General features: G+C 39.2%; 1 protein-coding gene and 1 non-coding gene across 2 annotated transcripts in view; one reads left to right on the top strand and one right to left on the bottom strand.

Moving 5' to 3' along the window:
- The window catches only part of N4bp1 (NEDD4 binding protein 1), a 52,430-nt gene that overhangs the window by 10,901 nt on the left and 23,235 nt on the right, over positions 1-18,294 (bottom strand). The window contains exons 2-4 of the mRNA XM_047527314.1: positions 12,586-14,267; positions 3,015-3,145; positions 1,298-1,394 (exon numbers count right to left, since the gene is read on the bottom strand). Of these exons, the coding sequence (XP_047383270.1) occupies positions 1,298-1,394; positions 3,015-3,145; positions 12,586-14,267 (1,910 nt within the window). The remainder of the gene's footprint in view (positions 1-1,297; positions 1,395-3,014; positions 3,146-12,585; positions 14,268-18,294) is intronic.
- Trnat-ugu (transfer RNA threonine (anticodon UGU)) lies at positions 15,580-15,654 on the top strand. The gene has a single exon. It is a non-coding gene; the product is annotated as a tRNA-Thr (tRNA).

The following is an 18,294-nucleotide window of genomic DNA, read 5'->3' as shown; positions in this document are numbered from 1 at the left end:
AGTTGTGAGAACACAGTGCTGGAGGACCTCAAGGCTCTTCCTGAGTTCGGCGGCCCAACCTGTCTTTCAACCTGCACACTCCAGGGCCCTGCCCCTAGCACAGGGCTAAGCAGCAGGCGCCTTTCCAGGGCAGCTTCCCAGGCCTCCTCACCCGCCCCTGCCCCACATGCAGTCAGTCCTCTTTTAGTTCTTCACACTGTTCTTTCACATCACCTGATTCTCCCATTTGATTTGGCCTCTCCTTGCAGCCTGGCAAAGCGCAAAGGGCTATCAGTGAGAAGGCCCTTTTGGTGAATGAATGCCTGCTGTGGTCCCCAAGTCACTTTCACCTGACATGGCTCTCTTGTCACCTCTTACCTACTGACCATTCTCTACCTTGGGTCATAAGCTACAAACTCTTCAGTGCAGGGAGCATGAAAACAGGGTGAATGTGGGAGAAGGAAGAACCAGCAGCCCCCACTCCAGATTTGCTATTACTGATTTCACATCAACACAGGAGGATTTTAAAAATGACACGCCCCTGGTTAAGTCTTACTCAAGCTGGATTTTCCTCTCTTACTCTTCTGGGCTCCTTCTCTAGGTCACAAACTTGGTGCAGGGTACACCTGAACTGTGTGTGTGCCCAGAATCTAGCTTTGCACAGTGGACTTGATTAGTGCTAAGTTTTCAGGAGGAAAAAAAAAATTAAAAGGTGTGGACTAAATCTTGGCATCTCAGATGTACCAGCACCTGCTAGATGATCTAACAGCCTAAGAAATGCAGCTTACTCCTACCATGTGAAGAAAACCCTAAGGGTACAGGTGTCACAATGAACTGGTCAAAACCAGACCAGGAACACACAGATAATTTTGGAAACTACTCTTTTATTTTTTGGGATAGGGTCTCATTATGTTGGCCATGCTGATCTTGAATTCCTGGGCTCAAGCAATCCTTCTGCCTCAGCCTCCTGAGTAGCTAGGACTGCAGGTACGGGCCACCATACTCAGCTGAAAACCACTCTGGTCTTTCACACTAAGACAAGACAAAACTTACTTTTAAAAAGCACCAAAAAAAGACCACAATTAAATATCCACTTTTTCTTCAGACATGTTTTATTAAAAAACAAAAATATTAATTTGGCAGCTTCTTTGTGATATGCTAAACCCATATGTAATGACTGTTGAGCATCTAACCTTAACAGTCATGAATATTAAAATCCTCAAACCAAGTCCTTCTAGAATGTGCATCTGTCCGAAGGAACAGGTGGTTGGTTCCTCACTAACTCCCACATTAGAAAGGAAAATGGCCTTTTTCATACCTGTCATCATGAGATGCAATTCTTTCTCCAAAGACCATCCGGGCAGGAGTTAAAGATAATATTCCAAGCTCCTGGAGCTGGGTTAAGAAGTGCTGCTCTGTTCATGGAATAAGTTAAACACACATTCAGAAAAAGGCTATTTTCCCAGATGTGTAAATAAATCAAAGTACATCCAAATGTTTCACATGGAGAGCTGTAGAAAACCTTTCTATTGACTCAATATTACTAACTTACTGGGAAGAATTAATTAAAAAGAAAAAGAATCAAACAAGACCCATACTAAAGCAAACGCAGCATATGGACTGGCTGCTTTTTTTTTTTTTTTAAACATAAAAAGGTTCAACTCGTGTTTCTTAGGAGTAAGCCACACATTTATACTTAAATGAACCATGCCATCAAAATCTTTTTTTTTTTTTTTTAAGTCCTATTATAAGTAGTAGAGGACAAGGAGGATGATAACAAAAGTTCTGAGAGAGGATGGGAGTGGGGAGTGGGAACCGGGAAAAGCAGTCTGAGTGGAGGCAGTGGAAGCCACAGTCCTCTCTGTCCCAATCCCAAGAAAGGTTCCTTGCTCCCTAGCCCAGGAGTCTTTCAAATCTCACTTCTGCTGCTCTCTTGTAATTTCTCTTAGTTATCTGTACAAATATTTACTGATTTTTGTGGGTGTGGATGATGACAAAGGAGAACTTGGGGCCAAAGCCACATTTCACACAACCAGGATTCTCATACCCGCATACCATACAATACTCACCACTGACTTAACTAAAATGCCCCTGGTGTGTTTGATGGTCTTAGAACTGTAAATGTATAAAGACTATTAAGATTCTTTCAGGGATCCAAATTTCAAAAATAGCTACAAATGAGTGGATCTGTTTCTGTCTACATTTACCTTCTGTTAGGACGAATGCTCTCCAAAATGAAGGAAGTTGGGAGGACTTGGGAAATGTGCAGTTTGACCACTTCCCATTTCCCCAGGAACCCAGAGTCTCACTTCCTGCTTAATGTGTTGGACGAATCCTCTATTCACCCCAATCCCAATTTACCTTTTCTTTCTAAGTGCTCTGACATGTTAAGCTGTCTGGCAAAGCTTTTTTCAATTGTCTTTCTATTATGACCTAAGTCACAAACGACTAAGTTTCTCTGGAAAATTTCATGAATCATAATAGGTTCAGACCTTTTGTGTGTGGTCTGCACAAAGTACCATATGGCTAACCAAAACAATATATATTAAAGTATAACTGTTGAAAAGACATATTTGAAGGTGCCAAACTTATCAAGCAACCGTTTTAAAAAATGCTATTTAAATAGTCAGAAACCTGGTCTAATAGAGGGTATATTTTAATTTTTAGAATGTCAAAAGAAAGTTTTTGTGATGTATGATGAATACTAACAACTTTCAAACAATTATATGAACTTCACATCCTCCCTTCAAATACTTTTTTTTTTTTTTTTTTTTTTTGCTGTGCTGGGGATAGAACCCATGGCCTTGTGCTTGCAAGGCGAGCACTCTACCTACTGAGCTATCTCCCCAGCCCCACATCCTCCCTTCAATCACTTTTTATACTGTTATACTCTTCAACTGATATATTACTAAATGGAACAGACTTAGAATTTTGTTGTTAAAAGAGCTATCCACAACACATGGCTCTAAGTACTATGTGCTGCAATTATAAGCCAACTCATTAAATAGAAATCTGAAAAAATTGGTTTGACTCACCTGTGACATTAGGATCACGCCTTGTTCTCCACTGAGGGACAAACACAGTAATGTTTCTGTTGCCAAGCTTCCAAAAATATTCAACAGCAATTGCAATTCCACGACAAGAAAAAAACTTTTTTAGACCATGGCTGCAGGAAAACAGGTAAAATTTATTTCAGTTTAAAGCATGTTCAAAATGTAATGAGGAATCTTAAATTTCATAGACATTTAAAGCTATGGCAACTATAGGAATAGACACTTCAGAATCTTCTGAAGATTCTGTTGACCAATCAGAATTAATCTCTTGAAGCATATATTAGTGACTATGCTAGGTCTTCAGAGATTCAGTACATCATTTAACTTGCTCTTCACACCAAAGTAAAATTTTCTGATAAAATAATATTTTATATTTTTAAGAAGTCATTCCCACAGGGGAGAACTACAGGTAACACTTGTTTTCACATGTGATTGTGTGTAGAGTGCAGCATTTTCAGCTACTGACCAGTACATTCCTGTTATATTTCAGTTTCCTAATCATGATTATAAAAAACAAATAATTTGTGAATTTGATTCATACAATTGTGCCCACCATTAATGGAAATATTTATATCAAACACTTAGATGTTTACTGACATGAGACAGGTTAAAAAAACAGATGTATGCCCACGTGTTTCTTATGGGTACACTTGAAACTAGTCAATGTTTGTCACAACTTATTTTTTGTGGTATGTACAATGCAACTAGCTTAAAAATATGGTACTAGTTGATACCATATGAATGAAAAGGTAAAATTCATAGACAAAGAACAAAATTTCCTTTAATGATCTTTTACATTGGGGGGGCGGAGTTAGTAGCAAAGCCTACTACTTTGCAAAACCAAAACAGAATCCACTGAAGGAGTTTTATCTCTCAATGATAGGTTATGGCTTTCCTTGTACTTTGGTTGATTAACTGGATGTGCAGTTTTGGTATAAAGTAGTGAGCTTCATGGTAATATTTATTAATTAATGCAGTCCCCCCCCCCCTTAAAGAGTTCTTTCTACTAGGGGAAAAACTACTATTTTAAAGTTCTTTCTAGTCACTGGCTTCCAGGAATCTCTTAAGGATCTTAAAATTTGTTGCTAAAGCAGAAATAGTTTAATAGCTGTGATGTTGCTTATGCCCCGTGACTCCCTGTGACAAATGAATGGTTTAAGATGTGACACTGTGATATGATGACCACTATTACAATGACCAAGAAGCTGCCACCACCAGTTCCAGGTGGGCTCCAGCCCCTTTGGGAGAACTGTGAAACCTATCCAACTTAAAACTTACAGCAACATTTTTTTTTTTGGGGGGTGGGAATTCTTTACCAATGACTGAGCTACATCCCAAGTCATATTTTTTATTTTAAGACATGGAAGAGTTTAAAGGCAAAATTCAAATGAAACGAATGGAACCCTTGAAAGAAGCACAAAGGAGGAAAAATGGGCAAACATACAAGAACAGGCTGGAACACAGGTCAATACACTTTTACCGTGAAGGGCAATATGGTCTGTCTCACCACTCTGCCATATGGTGTGAAAGCAACCACAGGCAAGCAGTTGTAAATGAGCAAGTATGGCCGTGTTCTATACTCACAAAAACAGGAGGGGGCTGGATTCACCAACAGTGTGTGAACCCTGTCATAGAGAATTAAAAAATGCATCCCCTCAAGTCAATCTGGTAACACTTCCAAAGAAGAAAAATTACTTAAGTCTTAATCTCAGACAGTTAGGTGGTGGAGGGAGAGGAGGAAGAACACATCCTTCTACACAAATCCTGCCAGGCTTGGCTCTGGGGTCCCCTCTCACCTGACTGGTTGGAAAGAATCTGGCCAAAGTGACCCTCCCACTCAATGAGCCAATATGCTCATGGTTCTGGTCAGGTGGTCTCTTACCATTCCACTCCTCCTGGCGTCTGACCCCTGAGCTTTCCCTTTTGTTGTTTACTTTGTGTGCAATGCTCTTGTACCTTCCTTGCCTCCCTAACCCAGTCTTTCTATGAAGCTGTCTCTAGACACAAGACTTCAATCAGTCCCTTCTTCTCCTCTCACTTCCTACATTGCTCTGTGTATCAGAAAATGAGATGGAGTAGAATTTAGATTCCCATTAGAGATAAGAAGATGATCCTGACAGAGCGACCTGCCTGGGTTGCACAGTGAGGGTGGATGTGCTAGATCAGACTTAGGCTTTCTCGCCCTGGCCAGTGCCTTTTTCCCTCCCCACTATTGCATGTGGTGGTGTCACTTCAACTGCCCTCAAAGCCTGACAGGAGGCATGGGCTGAACACATAACCAACAGCTAAGGTGATGAGAGTCATAAGAGCTGCTCACAAACTTCTTTTTAGATGCTAGAGTTCACCCCCTTTTCAAGGAATCATAAATAAGAGATGATAGAGGCTCTCATCCAAAAAAACAACAAGTAAACAAACCCATTCTTGAAAATAATTCAGGAATGGGTGGTTTATCTAAAGACATTCAAATACGGCAACGATATAGTAACATGAAATGTGGTGGGGGAGGGCTGGTGTAGTTTTTTAAAAGGGGCCATTTTTATTGACAAGGACAGGCCGAGATGTTAATGCTATCTAGCCCTAACATAAAGAGTCTAAACTACAACAACCAAACGGATACATGTTTAGCTCTAAAAGGATAACTCTTGAGGGAAATGCACTTAAGAAGCTAGGAGTGGTGGCACATGACTGTAATCCCAGCCACTCAACTCGACTGGGACGCCAAGACATGTGGATTGCTAAATTTGAGGCCAACCTTGGCAACGTAGTAAGATCCTGTCTCAAGATTTAAAAAAAAAAAAAAAAGTTGGGGATATAGCTCAAGTGGTAAAGAACTCCTAGGTTCAATCCCCATTACCCCCCAACCCCCGCAGAAGGGAAAGTTTACAGAGCTGGATACAGTGGCACATGACTATCATCTCAGCTACACAGGAAACTGAGGCAGAAGAAATACAAGTTTGAGGTTGGTCTCGGCAACTTAGTGAGACCCTGTTCTCAAAGTTTAAAAAAAAAAAAAGGGGGCTGGGGATGTAGTTCAGTGGTAGATCACTTGCAAGGCTCTGGGTTCAAAACCCAGTACTGGGGCGGGGCAGGGTGGGAGCAAGCTTGTAAAGTGCTTCCTTATTATTCAACAGACACGGATGTATGCTACCAGCTTTTCACATAATGATTCTGCTTGACTACTGTAGAAACTGAATGGACTGAAGTAGCCAGCTGCATTCCACTGGGTCAAGGGGGGGCAGATGCAGGTAAAGGAATGCTGTTGCCCTGGTCCCCTCATAAGCACAAGCTCGGGGGAGAAAATGGAGTTCCTAGAAATATTACATCATCTCTGATTTACAAAGTGATGTTCCTTGTAATAATCAAATCACTTTTGATACTCTGAAAAATCTCCAGAGCTGGAGGAAACAGTGCTTCAAAATTAGGGTGAAGAAATAACAGATAACCCCCAAAAATAAAACTACAGGGGGAAAAAAGTCAAGTGGAGCCAAATTATTGTCCTAAAAATATTTCAAAAGGACCATTAAGAATCCTTCCTACTTCCAAGTCCAACATCTTGACTAGGCAGACATTGTGTTTAATCCTCACTGCCTCCCAGCCTCTCTGTAACTGACATGGAAAGGTTTGTTTGTTGGTAGGTAAGCACAGACCAGTGGTTTGTCTTGACCTAGAGACAGCACATATTTAACATGTATAGTACACTTTGGGGAAGACCAAAACTCTGGGGCTTCCCGCTCCAATGCAGAATGAACAGCTCTTTTGTTCAGAAGGCAGGTAGACAGGTTCTCAAGGGAGATTTGAACACCTGTCCCATGACACTGGAAATAAACTATGTCTCTGTCGTTTGGTTGTTTTCCATATTAGAGCAGGGAGTTATCTAAAAGGAAGTGTGCCCAAAGCAAGAGATGGGAGACAGAAAAAGTCACAGCAGTAGTAGAGGCAGACAGGAGAAACAGTGCAAAGTCCTTTCTTGGTTACCCAGGAAAGAATTCTTTCTTTCCATAGCTCCCACTTAACAAAGATACCCATGGAACCCAATATTGAAAGACTAGCATAAAAAATGGCTAAAACACATAGTTCTAGCAACTGAAGGGGCAAGCCTCAGCTACATGGAAAATTATCAACCCAGACAAGTCAGGTGCTCTTATGCTGAAGTTTCGGGTTGACAGAGTCCAAATGTTACTTGCCACTACTGTGGTATCTAGCCATATACCGCAAACAGTTTCCACTGACTCATCAATTGACTCATTCATGGTGCTGGGGGGGAAAAAATCAGTAAAGATAGACATAATCAGCAGCATAAAGTAGGGTATTTAGGAATTTCTCACTGGTTTGTATGGGCTGGAAACATGATGGATAGCTGTCTAAACAAAGGCTTTGCATAAACCCAGAGAAGAATGGGCCTGAGCTCCTTTCAGGTGGAGTTTACACTAATGGAGCCTATTGCTTAAGGACTCAAATTTCCTTTTTTAAAACTCCTTCCCCAACTAGTTTAGTCAAATAAGTACAGTTTACTCAGCAGTGGTTATGCAACACATGACTTAAGTCTCCAATGATGCCAAGACCTGAAAATTCCAACTTCAACTTCTGTGACAGGAGACAGGGCTGCTCTGAGGAGAGACACCTCATGTATGTAATGCTGGACAAGAGTTTTAAGCTGGTTCATGTTATGTAAATTAGAGATAATTTTTGCCTCATAAAACTGATAAATTACATTAAAAAAAAAATACCAGACATTAAACAGGTATTTTAGCTTTAAGCATCAAAATATTTATTTAAATAATGGCCTCAGCTAAAATTTAATCTAAATTGATCATTAGGATGACAATCAATACTTTACAAATGAGTGGTGAAAAGTAATTTTAAAAACCCTAACCTTTAAACCTTTTATTCACTCATTTATCAACATATCTTTATTGATTATCATGGCTGGTGGGGGTAGTCTGTGAACAGAACAGATTCAAGCAAGCCCCTTCACAGAATTTACAGTCCACATTGCTGGTGGAGTTGCAAATTGGTGCAGTCACTCTGGAAAGCAGTATGGAGATTCCTCAGAAAACTTTGAATGAACTCACCATTTGACCCAGCTATCCCACTCCTCAGTTTATACCCAAAGGACTTCAAATCAGCATACTACAGTGATGCAGCCACATCAATGTTCATAGCCGCTCAATTCACAATAGCTAGATTGTGGAACCAACCTAGAAGCCCTTCAACAGATGAATGGATAAAAAAAAACTGTGGTATATATACACAATGGAATATTACTCAGCAACAAAGAATAAAATTATGACATTTGCTGGTAAATGGATGAAGATGGAAAACATCATCCTAAGTGAGATAGGTCAAGCCCAGAAAACCAAAGGCTGAATGTTTTCTCTGATAAGTGCAGGATGATATATAACGAGAGGGGGCGGCGGCGGGGGTTGGGGGTGGGGGTAAGAATGAAGGCACTTTGGATAGCGTAGAGTAAAATACGGTGGGAAGCGATGGGGGACCGAAAGATAGTAGAATGAGACAGTATTACCCTATGTATATGTATGATTACATGAATGGTGTGAATCTACATTGTGTACAACCATAGAAATGAAAAGTTGTACCCCATTTGTGTATAATGAATCAAAATGCAGTCTGTAAAAAAAAAAAAAAAATTTTAATAAAAGATAAAATAAAATATAACCCAATGCCCATTAAAAGTTTCCCATAAAAAGGGTTGACTTTAATTAGACATTTTCAGATCAATCTATATCTAACTTAAGCTAAACTGTGGGCAACACATCCTTTTGTAAAAGTATTGCTTTTAAATTGAACATCTGTGAATTCAAAGAAAATTCAAATTCTTCCAAAATAATCAGTTTTCAGAGAGAATTAATGAAAGCTTGTAGGCTTCCCTTAGTGCACTGACTGGTGGTTTTCAAAGGAGATACCACTGTGCAACGGTGTTAGGAAATATATGCCAGTGTTTTAGGGTTCATCATGATGATGGAAAGAGGCACTATGGGCAAATGGGAGGGACCAGATATGTAAAACATCAGATCAGGACAGATGGCGCCACCCTAAATTCCAAATATGATCCCTCAGAGAAACATGCTATTTACTACTCCAGAAAGTTTTTAAAAGCAACTGCTCAGTCTGCAATAATTTGCATTCTTCTTCTTCTTTTTTTTTTTTAAGAATTTGGGAAATCTTTCCAAATGTAGAAAAGTTTCTGAAAAAAGGGCCAGTATTACTCATAATTATGACCTAAATTTTTTTTTTTTTTTTGGCAGTGCTGGGGATGGAACCCAGGGCCTTCACTCTACTGATTGAGCTATCTCCCCAGCCCAACCTAAAATTTTTTATCATCACATGGCTCAAGAAATCCTAACAAAAAGAAAAAGAAATTCTCACAATGAGGGACTGGTGCTGGCCCTGAAACTCATTTTACATTTTTATTTAGATAATGCTAGGCAGCTGTGGGTCATTTACTGGGTTTCCCCCAAAAGAGTTGCCAAAAACAAAGAAAACTGACAATAAATAGTATTATTTGGAAAGGAAGGCAAGTACACTACATATTTTTATGGCCAACCTTCAAACTTTAACATTTAAACTGCTGGCATTTTCCTTTACTCTTTGGACAGCAAAATACGACACCAACAATTCATTCAAAAAATAAAAAGCAGCTGCACCAGCCTGGTGGTGCATGCCTGTAATCCCAGCTACTTGGGAGGCTGAGGCAGGAGGACTGCCAAATTCAAGGATCCGCAACTTAACAATACTCTGTCTCAAAATCAAAACTAAAAACGGCTGGGGATGTAGCTCAAGGGTAAAATGCCCCTAGATTTGAACTCCAGTACCAAAATAAATGAATGAATAAAATTAAAAAAATAAATAAATGAAATGAAAAGCAGCTTGATGTTGTGGTGCTCACTTATAATCCCAGTTTTTCAGGGGACTCTGGTAGGAGGATTGAGGGGCCAGTCTGGTTAACTTAGGAAAAAACCTGTCTCAAAATAAAGAAGGGGTGGAGATTTAGCTCAGTGGCAGAACTCTTGTCTAGCTTGCATGAGGCCCTGGTTTTGGTTCCCAGGACCATGAAAGTAAAACCAATAAATAAAAAGCAGAATAGTCCTTCTATTAAAAAAATAACAACAACATACTAAAGACCATCCATGCAACCCCAGGCTTGCTAAGGGGTTGGAGGATTGGCTGGATATGATGGGCAAGCCTGAGGAAGCCAGTGGCAGGGTTCTGGAAGGTGGGATTCAAGTTGAGCCTCACCCCCACCCCCTCTCCTCACCACTGTTTACAGTCATGGATCCACACTACCACATGGATGTGGGCCTCAACATGAGCCACAAAGCAACCAAGAACATGAGCAGACAGAGACAAGCTGCCACAGTGGACACCTTGCCAAACACACCAAGTTCATGTAAGACATGACCTGAGAGGTGTGTGGCTATGCCCTAAAAGAGCAGTATGCTATGGAGCTACTCAAGATGCCTAAGGGCAAATGGGTTCTCAATCTCATCAAGAAGAAGGTAGGGATACAGATCTGTACTAACAGGAAATGAGAGGAGCTGAACTCACCACCATGAGAAAAATAGCTGCTAAGAACTACACCCCTCTCACCTCTGTAATAAAACCTTCACAGAAAACATTCAGAACCAACATCACAGCAACAAATACTAAAATATTTCTTCTTCTTTTTTTTTTTTTTTTTTTTTTTTTTGCGGTGCTGGGGATCGAACCCAGGGTCTTATGCTTGCAAGGCAAGCACTCTACCAACTGAGCTATATCCCCAGCCCCTAAAATATTTCTGGATGAAATGAGGGTTAGAAGAGTAGCTCAGTAGTAGAGTACTTGCCTAGCAAGCACTGCAATAAACAATATGGGTGTAAGGCAGTAGGTGAGAAGACACATAAAACAAAAATTACAACCATATAATAAACATGTCTCAATAATCTTTTTTTTGCGGTGCTGGGGATCGAACCCAGGGCCTTGTGCTTAGGAGGTAAGCACTCTACCAGCTGAGCTATCTCCCCAGTCCTCAATAATCTTAATTTTTCAATTTCAATAAGTATTCCTAACATTTCAGGGCATCAATTGAACTTTTAGAAGTCCTGGGAAAAGGGGTCACACATTCAACAAGGCATAAAAAGTATTTTTAAGATTTGGCAAGGGCTGGGGAGATAGCTCAGTTGGTAGAGTGCTTGCCTTGCAAGCAGAAGGTCCTGGGTTCGATCCCCGGCACCGCCAAAAAAAAAAAAAAAAAAAAAAAAAAAAAAAGGTTTGGCAATGTCTCCCTCATTGCATGTTCAGATGCCCTATTTCTTGAATTGTGATCACCTAAAACGCCAGACATTGAAGACTTCTATAAAATTTGCCCCACAGCTGCCCCTGGTTCTTGAATTCATACATGTACAACTCTACAAAGTAAACATACTGCAACCTAGCCGAAGAGTACATTCTTGTGATGGACTGAGTCTCAATCACAGCAGCTGAGCTTTAGCCAATCACAGGCTGCCAACAGATCTGAATGTGTCCACATAAGGCAAGTAGCTCATCACCCATGCCCAAATAAGGCAAATGTAGAGCTACAATCAAACTGTTTCTCTATGTCACTTCCTTATTGCCTGTAAATCCTGCTTACCCACACTGCCAGCTGGAGCCCTCAGAACCTCTTGGGGTTCTGAACGCAGCCCAATTCATGAAATCCGTCTTGGCTGAAATTAATTCTGCAAATTTAATTTATCTAAAGCTTTTAACAATGGGGTGACTGAGTACCACACTAGAGAGAGAAACTACCTAGAAGATGTTGAAATGGTATGATAATGTTCTTCAGGCAACAGACTTGAAGTAAATGAAGCTCAGAAATATTGAGTGACCGGACCAAAATTAAATAGCTCCAAGGTGGGGTGGACACTGATCCTCACACTCTTTTTAGACACTATGCTAAACTGTCCCTTGGAGAAGAAGACTAACCCCACAGCACAGGGAAAAAAATCAGAATCCTAACCGGGGTTCCAAGACAGCCTAAACAGACATGATCTTTCCACTGTTTTGCTTTTAACTGGAAACAAATATTACAAACGTTTAGTAAGAACACAGGTCCACAATACAGCTCAAACTAATTTCCTTAAGAAGGAAACTGCTACTATTCTATCAAAAGCACAACAGAAATTCATCACACCTATTACTATTGTATACTCTAGGTTAGTGACTAAGCATGTTCCAGCATAAAAACATTTGTTTTGCTCCACACTTGAATTCAGAACCAAAGGGCACTCATAGAACTGATAATGTAATAACAAAACACTATACTGCATTATCTTTGGGCATACAAGTTCAGGACACGGAAGTAAAGTTCATGACTCCGGAAGATGAAAAGACAACACCTTTCCAACTAGCTGGTTATCCCCACCTTGGGCAAGGCTACTTACTGATTCACTAGATACATGCATAGGACAGTTCTTTTATACATATACATATATATATATATATATATATGCAATTCTGAGACACTGCTTAGAGTACTATGTAAAACTATGAAATAATTTGCAGATAGAGGACTTACGTAATAGCAACATTGCTCCCGTCTATAACAATGTGCTTCAAATCCATTCTCCCTGGTTCATTTTTTAATTCCAGCTTGTAGGGTACTTTCAGAGTATCTCGAAACCTTTGAACCCCCGTAACTGAGGAATCAATATGATCAGAAGGTCCTGCCAACCTTGCATCAGTAACTGAAGGTAATAGCTGGGGTAGTGGCTTCGGTGGAGAAAGGGGTGGACAATTTGGCTTAGACTGGGGAGAGCTACAGTGTCCTGGACGTTTTTCACAGGCAGATTTCATATTATTTGAAAGCAAAGGTTCTGCTTGCTGTTGCAAACCATTTTCAGGAAAAACCGCAATTCTGGGCTGGTGACTTGAAGCTCCCCTTGAAACAAAATTGACGTCTTTGGGACTTGAAGGAGCAGAAGGTGAAAGGCCATCAGTTTCAATGTCTATGTTACAAGCATAGTTCTGGTTTGAACCCCAGATTTCATGTTTCTGTTCTATTGGCACTATTCTGAAGGTATTAATTTTGCAATTTGAGGTACATGGTTTACCTTCTGTTTTGAATGGTAACTGAGAAAATTTTTCTACCATATTTTGCTGACTGTGACTCTGCGTTTTCTTTGGAGTGGAATCTGTTGTGAGGTCATTTATGTTGCTACAAACACCTTTACTTTTGGTTTTATTGGTGTCAGTAGTACTAGGTGAAAATTCTCTGTTTTCTTGAAACCTTTTATTTTCTTTTTCAATTTCCTCTAATAGCAATAATGGTTCGGTAGAAGGCCCATACTCCCTAATGACCTTTTCAACGATTTCTTGAGAATAGCCCATGGTTTTAAAAAAGTTTACGAGGATATTGTATTCCATTTCCTCAGTAGTGTCTTTTACATCTGGACTTAAATTTTCAGAATCAGCAGAAGGATCAGATAGGTCAATGATTACATTTTCAGCAGATGTCTTGCCATCATGCGAGAGCTCTCCCTCTTGAACATTTTCTAAAGAAAACTGCTTCTTGGTATGCCTTTCCTCTGAATCAGAAAATCTCCTTTTGTGACAAACTCTCTCTTTGGAAAGTGCCTCTTCATCTGGGCTTAGACCATTTACTGGAACAAAAAGCACATCTGGTGAACTAGAAAAGACTGTGTCCATTTGTTTTGTAAGCTCAGAAACAGGAGTCCCAGCTTTATTTCTCGCATCTTCCTGCAAAACAATTTCATCTCTAGAAATATTCAGTCCTGTGGCAGCATTCTGTGTAAATTCTGTCTGTTGAGCATCTCTAATTTCAATAACATCATCATCTCCTGTTTTAAATAGATTCTCCTCACCTTGTGTGAGAGTCAAAAGTTCTTTTTTCAAGGAAGTGGGCAAAATCAACAAATCCATTGTAAAATTATCTGCATGGGCTTCAACAAATTGTTTGAATTCCCTTTTCACCTCTGATTCCTTCTGACTACTGGGTAGGTTCTCATTATTCTCAAAGAGCTTTACAAATTGCTGAATATGACTCCTGGCCATAACTACAGCCTCAGCACTTCCTCGGATGCCAAGAAGACCAATGTCAAGAACACAGAGGTCAGCACAAGTATCCTGAATCAAGCTCTTCAGAAACAGGCTCTGTGCCCCAACAAAAATGCAGTGCATGGCCTTGGGATAACATTCTCTTTCTTCTAGTTCAGGTTCACAGATTCCCTTGATATATTCCTATAAAGAGAAGAAAAGAAATTAGATCAACTTACAAAAGTTCCTTAATAGCACATATTAAGTCACACATATACTTACAAATGTCAAGGTGACTTTACAAAACATAAGCATGTTTATAATTTTGGGGAAAATGTCAGTTTCAATAAAATTGAGATTAACATATATAAACTATTTAATCATATTCAGGGGAACTGAAAACTTTCCATCTACACATTTTAATTGTGTCTTACAGTGCGATCTTATGAATTTGTCTAAGAGGATAAACCGGAGGCTGGATTTACTTAGATCTTCTGGAGAACAAACATCTTTGCTTGCTAGTGGTCATTTATTACTACAAGGACATAATCAAGAGATAAGATAATCAAATCATATGATTTATTAAAGAATGAATTTTGAATTTTGCTTTGCTAATATTACTCCCAGTTTAGATGAAATAAACACTACTACCCTTTGTTTCCAGATTTCTTGAAGGTATTTAGAAAGAACATGATTAACAAAAATTATTTCTTCCAGCTGCTTGGAATAATCTATACCCTATATAATTTTATGTTTGTTTTATAATAAAGACCAGATTTTAAATGTAGACCTAAAAACAAATCACCAATGTCATTCTCAGATAATGGTATTGAAGGAGGCCTAAATAAGGTAGGAATGTGAATTGGGTTTCTCAGCAATCAGTTGCTATGAAGGTAGAAGACTGAATCCAGCAAGCAAGCAAACACACATGGGGACAGCGAAAGCCATTTGTGTATACAGCCAACTTTTGTTCTGCAGTTAATGTTTTGGTCTTAGATTCCAGCAATAATACCACTGGTGTGATCTTGCTCAAGTTACCTAACTTACGCCCAGTTTCTTCAACTGTAAAAGAGGCAAGAACAGTGCAATCATCGGGGATTTGTAGGAGTTCAAAGAAATAATGAAGTCCTAATACTACCTCATACATAGTAAATAGTAAATATTAACACTGTTACTTATTTTATCAATGAAAAATTTCTGGAATTGATATGTGTGAGAATAAACCTGGCACCAGACCTAATCCATACTTCAACTAAAATTAGAATGGCTTTACCAAGTCAAGTGCAGTGGCACACACCTGCAATCCCAGTGACTACAGAGGCTGAGGCAGAAGGATGGCCAAGTTTGAGGCCAGGCTCAGCAACTTAGTGCGATTCTGTATCAAAACAAAAAGTAAAAAGGGCTGAGAATGTAGCTCTGTGGTAAATCACTGCTGAATTCCATTCCTAGTCTCTCTCTACACACACACACACAGCATTACCCCAAATAGTGCTATTTAAAACTATCACTTGGGGTTGGGGAGATAGCTCAGTCGGTAGAGTGCTTGCCTTGTAAGCACAAGGCCCTGGGTTCGATCCCCAGCACCCCCCCAAAAAAAAAACCACTATCACTTGTGCATCACCTGTCAAAATATACATATATATATATATATACTTATATATTAAGTATAGTTTTATATAGTTTACTATATACTTAATGTTGATGTCACACATCATCTCATACTTAGAACTTATATTCAAATATGTGGTCTACCATTTAGAACCACAAAATCCCTATGAGTAGATGAAACAGCACAAAGGAGAAGCTTGAACTAAATGCTATGATGTTCATTTGGGCTCTTTGTTCCCTCACATCTCCCTCACATCTGGACTATCTGTGGTACTGGTGGTAAAGCACTGAGGAAATTGAAGCTGGACTGAGAAGCCTTGTCTTTTTAAAAGCAAAATTTGCTGCTTTTGTTAATATAGTAACTTTGTTAAACCAATTTATAACAACTGATCATGCTTCTCCTGACAGTCATGCACAGTGTTAAATATTGGTGTTAGTAGCCTTGAAGATTTGCAAATGGGTAACATTTGGCTAGTACACGTTTGTACTTAGGCTATATTTAGGTTGTGGCTTGGAGGGTAATTTAAAAATTGTTTTTAAACAAATAATAGGTAGTACACACTTGTCTGTGTACTCTTCATCTAGTTTCCTCTAATCACCTCATCTTGTTTAAGGATAATGTAATATAACATAAGCTGCTCCCCCCCCCCCCCCCCGCCCTTTCTGCTGCATTCATTTCCCCGCCTCACAATTACCTGTCAGTCTGTGAACATCCTAGCTAGCTATTGGCTCATCAGTCAGCTTGCAAGTATCCTTCTCCCTTAATGGTCCCATTAGCCCTGCGGAATTCAACTGCTTAAGAATAGCACTCCTGCCAATTCTCATGCTCTCTCTTCTCCTCTCCTCACTTTCATGCTTCTCTCTCTCCTCCTCGCTTCCAAGTTGTCTCCTCCATTTCTCTCTCTCCTGCGCGCGCAGCCCTTTCTCTTTTCCTCTCATTTTCTCTCTTACCCTGCAGGGAGAAATTCTATGTGCTTAATAAACTCCCGTGTCCAGAGTGGTTTCTGGGTTCTTACAGATAACATACTATTAAAAGCAGCACATCTATCAATATCAATTTTATTAATATGCCATTTTATCACATGAATAGCTTGGAAACTACTATCTCAGTGGATTCAAAATTATTCCATTACCAAAAAGACTTCCTTCACATGACCCCTTTACAGTCACCTTTATCTTTTATCCCTTGGTGCCTACTAATCTATTTTTACCTCTATAATTTTGTGACTTCATGAATGTTTTATAAATGGAATTATGTAATATGTGACTTCTGACATTGACTTTTTTCACTCAGCACAATGCTCTTGAAATCAAGATGTCACACATATGTCAATATTTCATTCTTTGCTTACACTTAGCAGTATGTCATGGAGTTGATAAACCAGTTTTTAAACTACCTACCCATTGAGGGAAATTTTGGTGTTCCTGTTTGGTACTACTGCAAATAAAGTGGGTAGGTTTTTAAGGGGACTCCGGTTTTCAGTTTTCTGGGATAAGTGCTTCCTAAGCATTCCTAATGCAACTAACAGAACACATGGTCAGTGCACACTTAGTTTTTTCATATTTAGGACAAACTATTTTTCCTGAATGGCCATACCAGTTTCTGCTAGTTTTTGGTTTGCTACTATTTTTTATTTTAGTAACTCTAACAGGAATGTAATTTTATCTTAGTTTACATTTTTCTACTGGGTACTGATGCTGGATATCTTTCCATGTGTTACTTACCATCTTCTTTGATGAAATGTTTTGCTTAGTTTGTCCATTCCCCAATGGATTTTTTTAACTGTTGAATTTTGAGAGTTCTCAATATACGCTTTTGTCACATGTGTGGGTTATTTTCTCCAAGTCTGTTCATCCTTTCAACAGGGTGTCTTGTGAAAACCAAAGTTATTAATTTTATCAGTTTTTAACCTTCAACAAGCCCTAGGTCCTGAGGATCTCTCCTATGTTATCTTATAAAAGTTCTACTTTGAAATCTATGATCTACTTTGAATAGTTTTTTGTGTATGGTGTAAGTTTAGGTTAAAATTCATGTTTTTGCTCTATGGATATCAAATTGCTCTTTAAATGAAATTTCAAGAACTACCTATGTCAAAAATCAATTAACCACAGCCTGGAATGGTGGTGTACACGTAATCCTCATTACTTGGGAGGCTGAGGCAATAGTTAAGTTCAAGGCCCTGTCTCCAAATAAAAACTAAAAAACTCAGTCATACAGCACCCCTGGGTTCGAACCCCAGTATTCACTTCCAAAATCAATTAACCATACTTTAGGAAGCTATTTATGGGTTCCCTATTTTGTTCCATCAGTCCATGTATCTATCCCTTTACCAATACCACAGCTTTGATTACTCTAACTACATAACATTTTGAACTTGGGTAGAAACTGTTCCCACTTATTTTTCTTTTTAAAATTGTTATTTTAGTTCCTTTGCCTGTCCATACAAAGTTTAGAACAATCTTTTACCCTATCTATAAAATATCTTGCTGTAATTTTGTCAGTACAATTGTGTTAAGCCTGTAAAACTGCCTATTTGAGAATAACTGCCATCTGCTGGGTCTCCTGATCCAATGATCCACCGTCTCTATCCATTAATTTGCTTTGCTTTCTTTCAGCAGCATT

Source organism: Sciurus carolinensis, chromosome 16 (genome assembly GCF_902686445.1).
Source record: "Sciurus carolinensis chromosome 16, mSciCar1.2, whole genome shotgun sequence".
NCBI lineage: Eukaryota > Metazoa > Chordata > Mammalia > Rodentia > Sciuridae > Sciurus > Sciurus carolinensis.
This window is presented reverse-complemented; position numbering and strand designations above follow the sequence as displayed.